The sequence below is a fragment of the Rhamphochromis sp. 'chilingali' genome (genome assembly GCF_963969265.1).
Source record: "Rhamphochromis sp. 'chilingali' genome assembly, chromosome: 18".
Taxonomy (NCBI): Eukaryota; Metazoa; Chordata; class Actinopteri; order Cichliformes; family Cichlidae; genus Rhamphochromis; species Rhamphochromis sp. 'chilingali'.
This window is the reverse complement of record NC_137945.1, coordinates 14929016-14946634: the sequence shown is the minus strand read 5'-3', so window position 1 is coordinate 14946634 and position 17619 is coordinate 14929016. Positions and strand designations below refer to the sequence as shown.

The 17619-nt window shown below is 41.2% G+C and overlaps 1 protein-coding gene across 1 annotated transcript; it reads left to right on the top strand.

The window, feature by feature from the left end:
* Positions 1–10430: 10430 nt before the first annotated feature.
* On the top strand, positions 10431–17218 carry htr5ab (5-hydroxytryptamine (serotonin) receptor 5A-b; the record flags this gene model as incomplete). The annotated part of the gene is made up of 3 exons (XM_080865102.1): positions 10431–10567; positions 13925–14699; positions 16886–17218. Exons 2-3 carry the CDS (start codon positions 13992–13994, stop codon positions 17216–17218), a joined length of 1041 nt encoding a protein of 346 aa, XP_080721228.1. The 5' UTR covers positions 10431–10567; positions 13925–13991.
* Positions 17219–17619: the final 401 nt, after the last annotated feature.

The following is a 17619-nucleotide window of genomic DNA, read 5'->3' as shown; positions in this document are numbered from 1 at the left end:
AGTTGTTTGAAAAGGTGGCCAGGAGAAAGAACATGGCATGGCATAATGCACAACCAAAATTTATTGGAAACTGGGTCATAGAACAAGAAAATGATCACAAGCACAGCAGCAAATGTACAACTGAGTGGTTGAAAAAGAAAAAAATCAGGGTGTAAAACGTGTCAGAGTCTAGACCTCAACCTGACTAAAATGCTCTAGTGGGACCTGAAGAGAGCTGTGAATAAATTAATGTCTGCAAGACTTAATGAACTGAAGCAACATTATAAAGATGACTGGGTGTGATGGCCTCAGCCACACATGGGTAAAAGCAGTCCACACACTCACCACATTAGTTTGGTTTGCAGTTAAACATGCATTTCAGTAATATAATTCATTCATTTCTCTGCTTAAACCTAACAGATATTATGAAGTGCACACATAATTAGTACTGGTGTTTGTTCTGTCCCCTATTGTAAATAAATGATTTGGCCAAACCACTATAAAAGGTTACCCTCCTGTGTCTTTGTGTTTAGGTGAGTTTGTGAGTTTAGTTGTGTAAACTTTGTGGGTATTTAAGGTTTTATATGTCACTTTTTGATTAGAGTTATATTTAGCTGATCTCTTTTATGGCCCCATTCATTATATTTTGAACTTTGTCTTTTTTAACTCCATTGGGGGGCGGGTCAAGATTTAAAAACAAACAAAAAAAACCACTGCCTTTGCTGCTTGGTCCTTCACAGTGGGTCAAAGGTCCTCCACAGTGATGTCAGAGACTGACAAATTCATACAGAAAACAGTTACTTTAACTTATTGTCGATAGAGCTGGTTCTCCAAGCTATTGAATCATGGGGTGTACTTATTTTTTTAGAAAAATATCTTTGCTCTCTTATAACCTCAGCACACTGCATACTTGAATATTAACGGCCCTAGAGGTCAATTCTGTCTAATGAAATGTTGGCACAAGTTGGCTTAGATGTCCTTCATTACTTACTGCAGCCAAAATGGGGCCTCTAATGTTATTGTGATTCTAGGAATAGTAAATCAAGCTGTCAGATAAATACGTTGTTTCTGTTTAGAAGCCACTGTAATTGGGAAATTTCAGCAAAATGTCCTATGTAGGCAATAAAACCATTCTTTACTCGGTCACTCAGGCACGGCTGGCTGCCGGCGGAGCTCACGGGCGCGTCACTGCAACTCCCCCTGGCTTCTGCTCCGCGGCTGCTGAGTGAGCCCTCATCTGGGACTCTCCTCAGCTCTTTCTGGGACAGTGGCGCGGCTGCCCCTCTGTTGGTCTTCCTTGGTCTCTTGTGTTCTGGGGGCCTCTGGATGTCTGGAGTTTTGATCTCCTCCATACCTGCTTCATGCCCTGGAGGACGGGGCTGTGGCCCCCCCACACCCTCTAGCAGATCATTACATGAAGGAACCTTTTAAAAAACAAAAAACAAGCGCGTCCATGCTCACAGGTGTACACACGGGTGATCACACCCACAAACTACACCCTTTTTGGCTCCTACCTCAAAGCACACTGTGTTCTGTTGATCTTATGTGCTGCACAATAATGTTTAATATTTAGTATTTACTGTCATATTCCCATATATCATTGTGATGTTGTTTATTCTATTACTCTTGTTCTCTTCTGCTTGTTTTCTTTTTTCTTTCTCAGCAGGTGACCCAGGTGATTGATATATGCTTTTTTTTTCTTTTTTCTTCTTTTTTTTCTTTTTCTGCTCATTCTGTTGGTTTTTGGTTTTTGCCCTTCTCCCCCGTCCCTCTTCTCAGCTGTTTCTCTTTTCCTTTCTCCCCTTCTTTCCCCCAGTCAAGTCTGTCCCATGTTCAGTAAGTGAAAATAAAATAAACAATAAAAGGTGAATCAAATGGACCATTATGGCAAGGCTGGGATGGTCAATTTGGTAAAGTAAATCCGTTGGGCATCTTTCTTTGCCTTTAGACAACAATTCTGATGGCAAAAGAGCCAAACGGGACAGGCAAAAAAAAAAAAAAAAAAGAAGTAAGGAACAGAGGTGATTTGAGTGGCTTTGAACTTGGCATGGTTCTTAATGCTAAAAGATCTTGTATTACTGCTGATTTACTGTGATTTTTCCCATGCAACCACTTCTACAATTTAGAAAATTATCTGAAAAAGAGAAAATCTCCATTTGCTGTTTGTGCGTTGTGAAAAATGTGAAAAATGGCCACACTGCTTTAAGTTGATGGGAAGGAAACAGGAACTTGTTAACTCCTTGTTACAACAAAGGTATGCAAAAGAGCATCTTTGAATACATAACACGTTGAACCTTAATCACATCAGCGGCAGAAAACCCCTTCTGTCAGCTAAGAGCAATAAACTAAGGGTGCAAATCACAAGAGCTCATCAAATTCTACAATAGAAGAGAGTGGACAATGTAAAAGTATTGCCTGGTCTGGTGAGTGTTAATATGGATCAAAATCTCTAAGGAATGTTTCAAACACCTTATTGAATCTGCATGTTGTAGAATTAAGCCAAGGGAGATGGGTCCAACTAGTCCAGCTGGGTAGTCGGAAGCTGTGGCTAATAAAGTGTCCAGTAACAAGTAAACTAATGAAGCTCATGCGCAAGTTCAGATAGATAGATCTATGGCCTCACATTTGTCCGCTCCCAGGTGCTGTCAGCTTAATCTAAGCTTATCACTTCCACTTTCCCACACTGTCAAACTGTTTGTGTCATCACTGGTCTAGTCCAATCAACTTCTCCCTAGGTTAATAGCACTTAAATATAGTCCATCTCTTTGGTAATATGTCAAACTACTGCTATGCATCTCACTTCACTGCAAGCCTACTGATTTAAAAAAAAAAAAAACTGACTAGCTTAGTTATTTATCTTGAGTGACTTGTGCACAACAGATTACAACATTAGAATTTATTACAAAAAACCTTCAAGGCCTTTCCTCAGTTAGCCAGCAGAAAACAGTGGGGAACACAATAATCTAATAATGTGATTCCTACTACACAAATGGTCTCTTTTTCATAAACACAAACTGCACAAAAAGACTCACACTGCACTGTGCGCAAACAGAGTATTCAAGATTCAGGCTTTATTCCACAGAAATGCTTTTTGTTTGTACATGAAGTTCCATTTAATGACGTTGACCCAGCAAGACCCTGAATGAGAGGGGTCTATCTCTTTGCAAGGTTTCTAATGTTAAAAGATTGCAGGCTTGACTTCTCCCTGAAAAGCTCTGTGCAGCTGAGGAACGGGGCGACGCAAAAATTGTCAGCTCTTTCTTGGCTCCCTTTTCATATTTGTCATATGAAGCACTTAGAACATAAAAGGATGCTTATTGTCTCCACATCTCTAAAGATCTAAGCAGGCTCTTTTAAAGTGGTAGTACGAGAAAAAAAAGAAAAAAAAAAACGAAAAAAACCCCAAAAAAACCCCGTTCTTTACATCCCTTCAACCATTCTCTACTATAGGCAACTCTTTTAAATATCTTACAGAGAAATATGTAGAAAAACAAATGCAGAAAATTACATGCTGATATGTTGTATAAAATATGGATGTAGCCACTGTGATGTCAGCCGCTGGTTTGTGAAACTGAGCATTCTGGTCATCATCATCATCAAAGCAGAAACCAATTCAGTTGAATTCAGTTCAGCACGGCTTTATTTATATAGTGCCAAATCATAACAACAGTTGCCTCAAGTCGCTTAATATTATAAGATAAAGACTGTACAATAATAGAGAGAAAACATACAAAACTCCAACAGTTAGATGCCCTCAAAGCAAGCACTTGGCGAAAGTGGGAAGGAAAAACTCCCTTTTAACAGGAAGAACCAGGCACCATCTGCTGGAATAGGTTTCTTTCAAACTGAAAGAAACAAAGATAAAATAAATCCAAGTAACTGTTTCAGTGCAAATGGTAAACCCAAGTCAGGAGACACTAAAAATAGCAGGAAATGAGAATCTAGCAGAGAATAAGGTACATGAGCAATCTAACAGCCAGTAGCCCATTTTTATTCATGTTAGGCAGAAGACAATTAGTTACAGCGCCATATTTGCAAAAGCATCTAGTATTCAAGTGATAGCATCTCAACAGCCCTATCTGCCACCAAGGACACACATTTCCGTTGGAGCCCGTTCAGGTAAAGCGTTTGTGTGAACGTTCACTCTTTTCCGTTTCATTTCGTTTCACCAACACAGGATTTGTTCCTGATTTAGCAGGAACCTTTCCTCAACGTAAATTTTGTTTGTCCAACCAAATACAGCAAATTTCTCTGATTGTGTTGAAGCGGCCGTTTAATCTACAAGTGAAATGGATTTCTGCCACAGTCACTATTGTTTTAAATGAATTTTAATGTCGAGGGAAATATTCCTAGAGCTGGGAGAATTATGGTAAATAGCGATTTTCATGGGCTCAGTGGATGCTGTTTTGAAATAGGGCTCCGAGCTGTGTCAGTGTGGTGCATAATTTAATTTAAATTTCTGTAAGATTAATGTAGGGTGAAAATTACACGCTCGCGGGATCGAGACCTGTACTAAAGGCCGTAAGAAATGCTGGGAAAGAAGACCGGCTCATCTTTCTAAATTAGATGTGTCATTGGTGACTACATATTAAGCCTACCGACAAGGCAAGGCAAGGAGCTTACAGATGGAGGCAAAAAATAGGACAGTATACCCTCGCTGTATGGTGTCTGGCAACAGAAGCGAGGGATCAATTTCAAGTATATGACTCACTGTACCCCAAAGGTCCAGGGTCTCTGATTGCAGCAAATTACAGCTTAAAGGGTCCTTCATACTGTTACACAAGTGCTCCAGACACACTGGCTGATGTCTGTGATGACATGTGATGCACTGGGCAGGGTTGGGGTGTGTATCAGAGTGTGTGTGTTGTTGGAGGGCAGCGGGCTTTAGTTCTTCCTCCCACTATTTATTTTTTTTACCAAGCAGGGTGACGGGGGGATTCGAGTGAAGCAGCCAATGTGTCAGATATATAAAATGAAGGGAAATAATTATGCCCTGACAGCAAACTGCATGCATGTGCCTCAGCTGCTAAGCAGTGCAAGGATGCCTCCTCAAAGAATATGTTTAATGAATTTCCTGGCTGCAGCAAAACAATATCAGATGAGCTGGTGGAAGTCCAAACCACGGCGCTTCCCAAGCTTCTGTTCAAAAATGCTAATGTGATTTTAAAATAATATGAAGCTTCAGCCTGTTTTACCTTGGATGGTCCCTGGGAGCAGTATGGATGGCTTCTCTCATGCTTTCGTGGCACATGACCTTGAGTGCTTTATTAATTTCCTTATTTTTTTAGGGCAAGACCTCGGGCTATTCACCTAAAAGATGAGTCAGGGGATCACTTGAGGCATTAAATCTCAAATTAGACAATTTCCAGTTAAAAAGACTCAAATAGTTCATTAACTGCTTTAATTATATATTTTTTTTGGCGGAAGAATAGTTAAATTACAATTATCAAATTAGCCTCGTTGCTTTATGTGAAAGCTTCCCTTTCAATTAGTCAAAAGGTTGGAATTATTTAAGATCTTTGGTGACCAAAGTCTGGTTAGCATCCAATCGTGTCAGGATCGTTCAGGGGAAAACCTCCATGCTGGATTACAGATAGGACTTTAATAAGATAAACGCAGGAGAGATCGTCTTGCGGAATAATCCAATTGTGAAGTGGAGATGCTTTGAAAATGCTTCACTCAAACTGGCATTTAACCACTTGAATTAGAAGTCTTATTCACAACGAGGATAAACTGTGCTGGAACAATTGGTTTCTCAGCTGAAGGCTATGAATGAGAAACTGTGTTTGCTTTTGGAGAGAAGAGATGTGTGTTCGTTTTTTGACAGATAGCTATAATGCCGTTTACTCGAGGAGTTAAGTGACCGAGGATGCACAGTTCTCGCACTGACTCATTGTGTTTTGAAATGCGCTGCACTCCATGTGTCATCTCTCTAAATGTGTGAATAAGGCGGAAGATCATCTGCATTGTGGCGCTTGAAAACTCCTTTCCTGACTGACATATACTAAATCTCTTTACTGCCTTTTGTAAGATCTAAATATAAAGTGAAATATATTAGTAGCAACAACGAGGGGAAACAACAGTTTAGTGCATATTTATTCCCTTGGAAACAAGCTGTGAAAGCATAAAGGGGTCAGATTTACATGGTTAGCTTGCATGGAGTCATAATGTATAAATATGAACATTCCTCTTATATCATATTACCCTTAAAATTGCATTTGTAGAAAAGAAAAGCCTCATTCTGTCATTTGCAGCAGCTTGAAATTCTCATAACATAGGAGTGTGTTACAGGATTTCTAGTCTAGCTCTACAGTCAGAGTAATTTATCATGATGATTGCTGTACAATAAGGACACCTCGGTCCACCACGGTATGTGCAACGCCTAACAAGCCACCAAATATTTCGTAGAAGATCATATAGATGGAATAAAAAAGGTAGTGTGTCGATAACAACTTAAAATTCAATGCTAGATGCAAAGATATGTAAACAACCATAACAACCAAAATCTAAAAAATAAAATAAAATAAAATGTGATTGTCTGAAATCAATGGCTTATAGCTGTAGATGATATATCACAGCCATTCCTTTGGGGGCCTTAATGACAACAAGCTATTATAAAACAAAGACAGAATAAAATTGCACTGATGCAGACAGAAGGTTCTAAATAAACACTTTACATCCAAGATTAGACAGAAAACACAAAGATCCAAACAAATCAAGAAATGAAGTCACTACAATGATCAGCGCACACTAATCATGATGAAGATGAATGAAGACTCGAAGAAGATTGCAACCTATTTTGGCTGTAATAAGGAAATAAGTGGGATAAACCCGAACGTGTCAGTCACAGGGCCAAAGCAGGGAGACCTGCAAGCATCCACTCTTACATCTACACCTATTTTTAGAGGGTAGCTTTTTAATAATGACAAATCTTTTTCTCAGTTAAACATGTCGCAAAATTCAAACAGCTTTAGGCTACAACTGTGTAAAAATACGACCTTTTAAATGTTACAGCATGTCATTATTTATTTAGCACAAATTAAGTCAAAATGCAGTGTGTGGAAAAACAAAGTGCACCCTTACTGCTTTCAGAAAAATTAAGATGGATGGATGCCATGGAAGAAAGACATCAGCTATGATCTTAAAGAAGCAACTGATGCTGCTCATCAATCTAGGAAGGGTTACAATGCCATGCCCAAACAATTTGAAGTCCATCTTTCTAGAGTCAGAAAGGTTATTCACAAGTAGAAACCATTCAAGACAGTTGTCAATCTTCCCAGGAGTGGACATCCCAGCAAATTCATCACAAGGTCAGACTGTATTATGACACGCATCCATTTCCTTCTGCTTATCCATTTCAGAGTTGCGGGGGTGCCGGAGTCTATCACAGCTGTCATAATGCAAAAGAGATGCACCTTGGTCAACAAAACCCAGGAGCTACATCTCAGGCTCTACAGACCTCAGCTGATATGTTAAAATTCATGACATCACAATTAGAAAAAAGACTGAAGAAGTATGACTTGTTTAAAAGAGCTGCCAGGATAAAGTGTCTTCTCCCTAAAAAGACTGTGGCAGCAAATCTGGAACAAACCGCTAACCTTGCTGGATGCAACCAAACTGGAGATATTTGCTCACCACATGTGGCAAAAACTAAACACAGCACATTAGCACAAACACCTCATACCAACTGCAAAGCACAGTGGTGGAGGGGTGATGGTTTGGGCTCCTTCTGAATTTTGGCTTGGATTTTGTTAAATAAACAACAGCACTATGTAATATGGCATGTGTTGCCAAGTTGTACTCACCTACAGATTTTATTATTATTATTTTTTATCATATCTGGGTATGTAAAACCTGAGAGGAGGAGCGTGCACTTTCGTTTTACCGTGGCTGTATTTTTAGTACAAGCTGGGACCATTGTTCACGAGCAGCAATTTCTGCTCCCTGTGTGCTGTGCCAACAGCCTGTCGAAAGAGAACCGCCACTTCTTCATCTTCTTGATGTATTGAATCACTTCTTCCTTTCCTTCATCTAGTGGTCCTTGCTGCTCGCCTCAGCACATCGTAGCTGAACACCTTGCCTGTCTGAACCCAGTCCTGCTTCGCCAGCTACTGACATACAGATGCTTTAATTAGGTGTGGGTGTTACAGTGCAGACCTTTAGCTTTAACTTTCAAGGAGAGCTGGCACTGAATCTTGACAGTGTACAGGTGTGTAAGTTTAGTATTTTACATTCACCAGTATATTTAGCCCGTCACATCATTTAGTGTCACCTATGGAAGTGTGCTGAACCCCCCCAGTGCAAAAGGCAAGGACATTCTGCACATTCGCCTTTCTATAGCATGTTAAATTATGCGAAAGTACTGAGTAGCCAATGAATAGCTATTAATATGATGGTTGGGGACGTGGACTCCTATATTACATTTATGACCCTCTGAAAGGCTCAATAAATCATTTCACTGCTTCAGTTGAGCAGTTCCACTTTTATTATATATAATTCATTGACATAAATGACCCACATGTGACTCTGTAGGATCATATAGCAAAGGGAAGTTGCTCTAAAATGAAATTCTATGTCTATCTGTATGTCTATTCTGTATATACCATTCCATCATTCACTGCACAATAACTGCAAACCAGACACGCAGGCACAGCCTGTGATTTAACAGCAAAGCCTCTGTCCCAAGGCCATATCGTAATTTCTCCCTGGCCGTTTTCCACAACCTAAAGTTATAGTTACTGGGAGCATAAAATTCTTGTAGTAATGGGAATAATTGATGACTGGCTATTTATGGGGATGGGTGCAGTCTGGCGTAACAAGGTCAGAGATGTGATTTGCAGGACAGTGCCTGGAGAATAAAGAGAAAAAAAAGGGGACCCTTTGCCTCAGATAAGAGGGAACAGAGAGCGGAGGAAGTTTGATGTTTACATTTAAGGTGAATCACAGCAGCTCAGAACAGGATGCAGTAGTTCATCCAGTGACACGCTCAAAAGCACAGTTCAGTTATGAAAATAACTGAAGAACAGATTACACTGCATGATGTGAGACCCATCCGGCGCTCTGTTTTTATTAACTGCAGTGTATTTTCATCAGCTTGAAACTAAACAGCTGGAAGTGCAAGTATATCATCTGTTCTAATGAGGAGCACATTGCAGTGTCACTTTAAGTGGGCTGCATTAATGCATTCGTAGCTCTATAATTAGCAAGATACAATTTTGCAAAACAGGTTATTCAGCAGTGACTGCGGAAGCCACCGCTAAGCTGATTTGATTTTCTGCCTCACCTGTAAGGGGCTGTTAAGGAGGAAGGAGAGGGAGGGGAGGATGGGGTGATTGGATAGGAGGCAGGGACGTAGTAGAGTCACATAAATGTTTTCCTTGAGCAGAAGATGGTGTGATTTCAAATAAATAAATTTAAAAAAAACTCCAAGAGTCCCTCTGGCTGTAAACAGCTGCATATTTCAGGGTTAGTGATAGACCACACTTACTCTGCTCGAGCATTTTCAAGCTAATCCCAAGGATTAGGAGGAGGTAAGTGTTACCTGTAAGATGCTGAATCTTGTGCTGAAACAAACTGGATTTATTTATGATGCTATATTGTTTTCTATAAATAAATAAATAAATAAATAAATAAATGTGGGGGTGATGTTGCTGACCATGGTGCTGAAACCACAATTTTTATATGGGTACACCTATTATCAGTCACTGTAGGGACTGCTGGTCTTTTTATAGCTAAGGCATTGCTCAGACGACTTCTAATGTATTTCTCGATAGCTTGATGTCAGTCTCATTCACAGCCTGACATTATAAAATCTGACGGGAGCACCTTTCTCTGTCCACCTACAGCTCTATTATTTTTTCGCAGGCAATCACCATTAAGAAGAAAAGCTGTTTTGTATCCGAATGGAAGCATCACCAATAGACTCTTAAGTGACAGATGGCCGGCTAAACAGCCTCGCAGTGTTCTGGTGCTGACTGTGATGATTTAATTAAATTAATCATTTTCTCAGGCCATTTTCGCGGGACAAATTAAGTTTCCCAGTGGGTATTCCACAAAGCCCAGTCGAGAGAAACTCGATTACAAGTTGTACACAGCCGCGATCCTGCGCACAAATTGGATCTGAATTACATTCCGCGAAATATGGATTAATCAAGATGGTGTGGGTTAGAGGAAATGCCACGGGAGTGGTGGTGGCACGAATATCATCCATCATAAAGCAGCATGAGCCGTGTCTCCTCAAGCCACATCTGATCCCTGCAGAGTAAGACTAATTAGCGAGAGGGAATGTTTTCTGAGCAGGATGAAAACTCTGACGGGCCCGAGACGTCGTCTCCTCGCGCACCACGCGCGCGCACGTCTCTCGCACGCCCGGAAAGCCAGTGCTTATCATTTGAGTGCACTCAGTTCCCCCTCCAGACCACCAGTGTGGTTCATTCCAGCGCCTCTGTATCCTCAGTGCGAGGTGTGCTTCTGCTGTCATCCGCACTGAGCGAGGCGGTTCAATCACTCCTCTGACAGAGCAGCAAAGTGAAATACGATGGAGAGCGAGCAGAGCTGGTCTTGTGCTGGACGCGTATCTGGCAACGGGGTGAGTTAACAATGAATTGATACGAATCATTGGCCGCCCAGTGTTTTTTTTCCCCCTTTCTTATTTTCTAACAAGCAACGGGGCTATAATTTCTTTTTACACTGGAGTTCAAAAGTGGGGACGCGTTTTGTGAGGTGGTGTGTAACAAGTGTCTTTGGCTTGATTACCGTCTGCAAGCAGAGACGAGCGCAGATAGGAAACCTCACGGGACAAGTGATCTCCACTGAGATGAGATTTCTGACTATTAAAATGGTAAAGTTTGATTGTTTTTGTCAAATTGCCGTAAATTTCACAGAACCACATAAAGAGTTGTAAAGATCATGTGATCCGAGGATTTGGAAAACAGGAGACCCACAGAGAAAGAGAGATTAGACTGGTATGAAATCATGGTAGAGGTGCTGAACGCACAAGAGATTTAGAGGTTTGCTTTATGCTGCCTTGCGCTTTTATTATCACTCAAGTCAGAGGACACATCTACATAGCTCCCCTCCATACACCTCCAAATGTCAGCTCCGAGATTCCCCATGGGGAAAATTGTATAACAAATGAATATACAACAGTTTCAGAGTGGCGAGCTTAACACAACGAGTATGTCATCCACACTCTTGCAGATTTAATCAAAAGGCTGTGGAAGTGCTTTTGGACACAAAGATGAAAATGAAAATAACAAAACAAATTCCTTTCTTACCCAACTCTGTTTCTGGAGTAATCCAGGGAATATATTGTTTAAAATTGCAAGCTGATTCCAGTAGTATTAAAAAAAACACATATAATCAGAAGCAGCATAAATAAAGGGAAAGCAAAACTCTTTCCCTTTTACAGCAGGAGGTCAGAAATAAGTGCAACAATAAAAAGCAATCATAGCAAACGTATAAAAGGCATTCTCCTATTTTTGCTGCCCCCAATCAAATAAAGGAATGGCTTCTTGATTGCTGCAGTATTGGCTGCAGTGTGGTTATCCTTCAAAAGAGTCTGAAGTTCAGAAACAGATTTCAAATGCAGATAGATTTGTTCATTTGAACTGCATTATCTTTCGCAGGTCTGTCAGAATCATGAAAATTCGTCACGGTTATAAATATCATTTCTCTTTGGTCCTCCTACCACAAAGTACGCTGTGTACAGATCTTCTCAGACAGATCTTTTCTCAAGTAAAATCCCCAAAAGGATGGCAAGCGAATATGCTCAGTGAACCAGCTGGCACAAGTATTAAGACAACATCTGACCTGAACTGACATTTTCCCAACACAGCTGTGTGGAATAACATTAAAAACGAGATCTAATCAGCTCTCATGCTTTGATTTTGCCATCTTAGACTTTTCTGCCAGTGTCTCACTCTTCGCTCTTCTCCCATATGCTTACACATACAATTTGTTGTCTTTTTTATTCTTTCTGCCATGTGCCTCAGACTTTGAGTGAGTGACAGCCGTCTTTTGAGACACCTGGCCTGTGATGTCCCTGGAGAAACTGCAGCATTGCTTTGCCAAATGCCGCATGTTTTGATTGCCTCTTCCTTTCATAACAGTTGTCCAATTTCATGGCTATTAGGCTTGTTAATAGGAGCGGGGAGAAGAGAGAGCACAGAGCCCATTGGTGTGCTTGAGGTGGAACCTTTGATTAGAGGGGATGGATTGTGATGCTAAGAGACGGTGTCACATGTCACTTATGTATAGAAACTGATAGAGACGTGGCCGGTGTTGTTATTACCCATCGGGCCTTACTCATAAAGCCCAGTGATTGATAAAAGGTAACTCAATCTGACACGGTCCCTTGGGTGTAGAAGCATGAATGAAGCATTTCACAGAGTTTATTTTAGTTGCCCTTCTTGGTTGGTTGTACTACAGGGAAAAAAAGGTAGAATTTGGGCAAACTTTAGCTTATTTATCATATTGATTGTTTCATAATATAGCCAAAAGTAATGCAGCCAAACAGCCAGAAAACTTTCATCCTACTCATTAAATTCTGTAATTAAAAAGAAATTAATAAAAAAAAAAAACCTCAGTTACAGCCAATTATTTCAGCAGTATGATGTGCATTAGTTGTGGTCATTATCGACACTTTGCTTCAAGACCTTGTTAAAAAAAAAAAAAAAAAAAAAAAACCCGAGCTAGAAGGAGAGCCATGCAAAATGAATGCTTTTATTCAATATTCCACATCACAGGTACAAATCTGCTTTAAATGGCTCTGGTACACTGGGTCAAGCTCAGAAACTGTGATCTGTGCTTTTAAAAAGCTTGGGAGGATTCCCGAAAGACAGAATAAGTCATAGGAATATGCTAAAGCAGGAAGAGTAATTTAAACTGTGAATGTATAAATAAGGACTCACGATTAATGACTAAAATTAACATTGCTAAATTAGGTTTGTCTGAATATGTGTCCCAAAACACGATGCATGAAATCATTATTGCCCCGAGAGATGCTGCTAAAAATGAGGCTCCTGTGAGTCAGATGTGTATTGGCTATCATACCAGAGTCCTGTGGATAAACAAACCAGTAAAGATTTTTAATGTTAGGCAAATGCGTTTGTATATTTTTCAAGTTTGTTGGTAATGTGGCCATTTATCGAACTTTTTCTCTGGTGAGGGTGTTGGTCTCTTCAGAGTGTTTACAGTAGTTGCGAGCTGTACAGATCAATACTTTACAAACAGCCAGCTGTCAGAATTGAAGTGGCTGGTGTTTTAGGATTCATTGTTTCTGCACTGTTGAAAATTGTGTAGAGCAGCTCGCCGAGCCTCTCCTGTGAATCTATTGATAGAGCTGGCATGTCAAATCTTTTCATTCCGAGCTTGAAACTGAGACAGTTGTATGGTAATGCGCAGGGTCTCTCAACCACACAGTCTCGTTCAAAGTGAAACAGATTCCCCTTCCTGCGACAACAGAAAGCACACAGCTCCGCAATGCTTAACGGTGGGATCTCTCAATTAAAAATGAGATCTTCCCAAATGAGTCTGCAACAAAGACTTCACTTAAAACTGTCCATTGTGCAACAGGCCTCACTCTGATGGAAATCAAAGGACAGCAGTGGGATGATAAAACTGAATATTTATGGCCTTTTCCTGAACCAGAGATGTCCCCGAGTACTTTTGAGCCTTTTTAACAGCAGATGAAATTGCACTTGAAAGTTGTAGGCAGGTTGCTCGACAACTGAAATGAGGAGCTCAAGTGCCTTTTACTATTGTGAACAAATCACTGAACTACCTCTTTGGTCAATGACACATAGGTGCAGACTGGTGCATTTGCACACTCGTGCAAACCCAGAAGTAAAAGCTACTAATTATTTGAGCACTGCATCTTTAACCTTTAGTGTGTAGGGCACCGTTAAGGTTTAAATCTGTGTCTTTTTCTCTCACCCTGCTGCAGAATGCATGAGCTGTCTGCAGACGCTGTCGCTGAATCGTCTTTGGCTGCAGGGCTGTGAGCAGCTACCATGACGTACCCTAACACCAGCACGCTCACAGTCAACTTCACTGGAGCTTTGGACGGCCATGACTCCGGAGGAAACATCTACCGCCCCTTTTCTGTCTTCAGCGTTCTCACTCTCACTTTACTGGCGATGCTGGTGGTGGCCACCTTCGTGTGGAACTTGCTGGTGCTGGTCACCATCCTGAGGGTGAGAACGTTTCACCGAGTGCCCCACAACCTGGTGGCTTCGATGGCCATCTCAGATGTGATGGTGGCTGCTCTGGTCATGCCCCTAAGCCTTGTCCACGAGCTGAACGGCAGACTGTGGAAACTGGGGCGCGTCCTGTGCCAGGTGTGGATCTCATTCGACGTGCTCTGCTGCACAGCCAGCATCTGGAACGTGACGGCCATTGCGCTGGACCGCTACTGGTCCATCACTAGGCACCTGCAGTACACACTCAAGACACGCAAAAAGATCTCCAATGTGATGATAGCGCTCACTTGGCTGCTGTCCTCTATCATCTCCTTGTCACCGCTCTTCGGCTGGGGAGAGACTTACTCAGAGGGAATGAAGTGCCAGGTGAGCCAGGAGCCTTCCTACACCATTTTCTCCACCTTTGGGGCATTTTACCTCCCTCTTTGTGTGGTTCTCTTTGTTTATTGGAAGATCTACAAGGCTGCCAAATTTCGGATTGGCTCCCGCAAGTCCAACACAATCACACCCATGGCTGAGGTAATTACTTTAATTTTATATAATAACTCCTCACGTAGGTTACAGTATCACCGCTCTCCCTTTCCTTCATCAACCAGCTATTGCCTCTGACCTGCAAATATGGATTGCTGTGCGGTTATTTTTTATATTGGCTGATAAATTACTCTGATGTGATCAGGGAAACATAAGTATCCGGTGTGTGAGCATAAAGCCATCCTGCTCATCACCATCAGACTGTTAATGTGCGTAGGAAGAAGGTAGAAAACTATAAATACTACCTCCGGCATCTTTCATGAAACATGCATCTGGCTTTGGTGTTATTATAATCAGCAGATACAAAAGGTCTCTCCATTAAGCAAACATTTAATCAGGGAAGTTTTCTTTTCACTTGGGTTTACAACACATCAGTGATAGATTACGCTACTTTTACAGTCTTACAAAAACAATCCTTTCCCCTAAACTATGAAAGGCTACTTATAAAGTCATTTAGCATCCAGGGATTCTCAGGCTTTAGCAAGCAGCCACAGAAGTAAAAACAAAAACAAAAAAATGCAAAGTGTTGGGATTTTATTTATCTCATTTATTAATTTCATTTATTTAATGTCCATAATTTTCCCAATTCCTCAAGATACACATTTGTTATGCAAGCGTGACAAAATTATTAACTCTTGGTCAAGGAGGGCCGATCACCCAGTAAATTATCCACATCTGTTATTGCTTTGATGAACATTCGTGTCAAGTTTCATTACACAGACAATCATTCATCCAGCTATAGCAATTATACAACGCGGAATATGTTTAATTTGTGATTTTTGTTTTCCACAGACATATCCACCACTGGTTACGTTTTATGTCGCTCAGTATTTCGTCAAAGTTTGCTCTAATCATTTCCAAGCATACACCGAGCCCTCCAGTGTGCCTGCACCGATGTATGATGTGAGCAAGTGGCATCAGCATCCAAGATAATAAACTTCCTACACTAATCCATTAAAAACACCCACTCACACACATACATAAACACACAATGCACCAGAAATAGAGTTCACTGAGGTAAGATTCCTGACCTAGTTGCACAGATAACTTGAGAATGCCAAAAGCCTCAAGAAAATGGCTTGAATGACTCCACAAATCCTAATGCATCAGTCTTTTGGACTGTGTTCAAGCTTTCAGTAAAAATTTACTGTCAAACTGTGTTGACAGCATTTTATATTTTAGCCCAAACATAAAATAACTGCACAAACATTAGCTGTAAGCCAGCTTCTTGTCCCTGTGCACTCACGAAACAGATTCTAAACTAATACGCTGATATTTACCTCATGCAATCGCTTAAACTTACCTAAGGATTAATCATTGGATTAAACGCTTAAAAACGTGAACTTTTTACACATCTTAGACTCATTCACCTGCTGTATATAAAGGCATACTTGCAGTTATATAAGTGCCCATTTTAGCAGCTGCATCTTTTACTATTATATTGAACCATTTCTTAAATTATAAGCCCCCATGCCAGCGGCAATATGCTTTTAACTCCTGGCCTCTGCTGTAAAAGGATTTGCTTCGTCTATCTCATCCGTTATATTGTACAGTGACCTGTATTGATTCAACTAAATTTACTCCAGAGAGTAAAAGTTCCTGTACCGGAGTGCAGGTTCTTGCTTAAATGTTGTACAGGACACAACAGTGTAGACTGTTGTCCTTTCTGCTTTTCTTCCAACACATTTCGACAGATAGTTTGTCTTTATAAATGCTGCGACCTGAACTTAACCGGATTAACAAGAAATAACGTCGGCCTTGAGATCCACCAGGCGACAGTAAGAGAGGAGAAAGTCAGAGGATAAATGTTGACATTTCTCTTCCTGGCTGTGCTTGTGTTTGCAAAATGGAGAAAATGGGCTTCTGGAAACTGCAGATTAAAACACAGCTCTGGCTTTAGATTCTCAGTGTGTGTGTGTGTGTGTGTGCGCGCGTGGAATGAAAGAATAAGCTTTGGCTTGTTGATCAACCAGCTGATCCACACATCATTTCCCCACCAGCCTAATATCCATCTTCTGCTGAGCAGCCTCAACATTTTCACTTCCACATTTGCTTATCTCTGACCTGCATTGTAGAAGACATTGCTTTGCTTATTTAAGAGCTAATCAGATTTCCCAGATTGATTAATAATTCGATGGGTTAAGTGATTTATTTCCTGATTGGCTGTCTCCTAGGTAAAGGAGGAGACACAGCAGCCCCAGATGGTGTTTACTGTGCGCCACGCCACCGTGACCTTCCAGACAGACGGGGACACGTGGCGCGAGCAGAAGGAGAAGAAGGCTGCGCTGATGGTAGGCATTCTGATTGGCGTGTTTGTGCTCTGCTGGATCCCCTTCTTCATCACCGAGCTCATCGTCCCGCTGTGTTCCTGCGACATCCCACCTATCTGGAAGAGCATCTTCTTGTGGCTGGGCTACTCCAACTCCTTCTTTAACCCACTTATATACACCGCATTTAATAAGAACTACAACAATGCCCTGAGGAACCTCTTTTCCAGGCAGCGATAAGCCGTTCTGCAAGCTTGGCCGACACGCTACACCAGCATCTGCTCCACAGTGTTAGCCTACTTCTCATGACGAATCTGTGTCGGCTACTCCATCACTATCAGGTGGACGGTAGCCTAACACTGTATATAACAGTCACCATAATGGGCTGTAGACTAATGTTTTGAAGCCGGGAGTTCAGTGTTTTGGTGACTGCAAGTATGGTTTTTGGAAACCAGAAGTGGCAGAAGTGTTGGATGGGACTCCTGAACCCCAGGACGCTATGCAAGCAGTGCCCAAAACCGTACCCAGCATTATTGTCTATTTTTGCTATAAATGGGACCACAATTTTCAAAATGAACACCATGCTGCTTTGGAGAGGATTTAAAAATAGCATTAGAGACCAAGAACTCAGTAGCCAAATG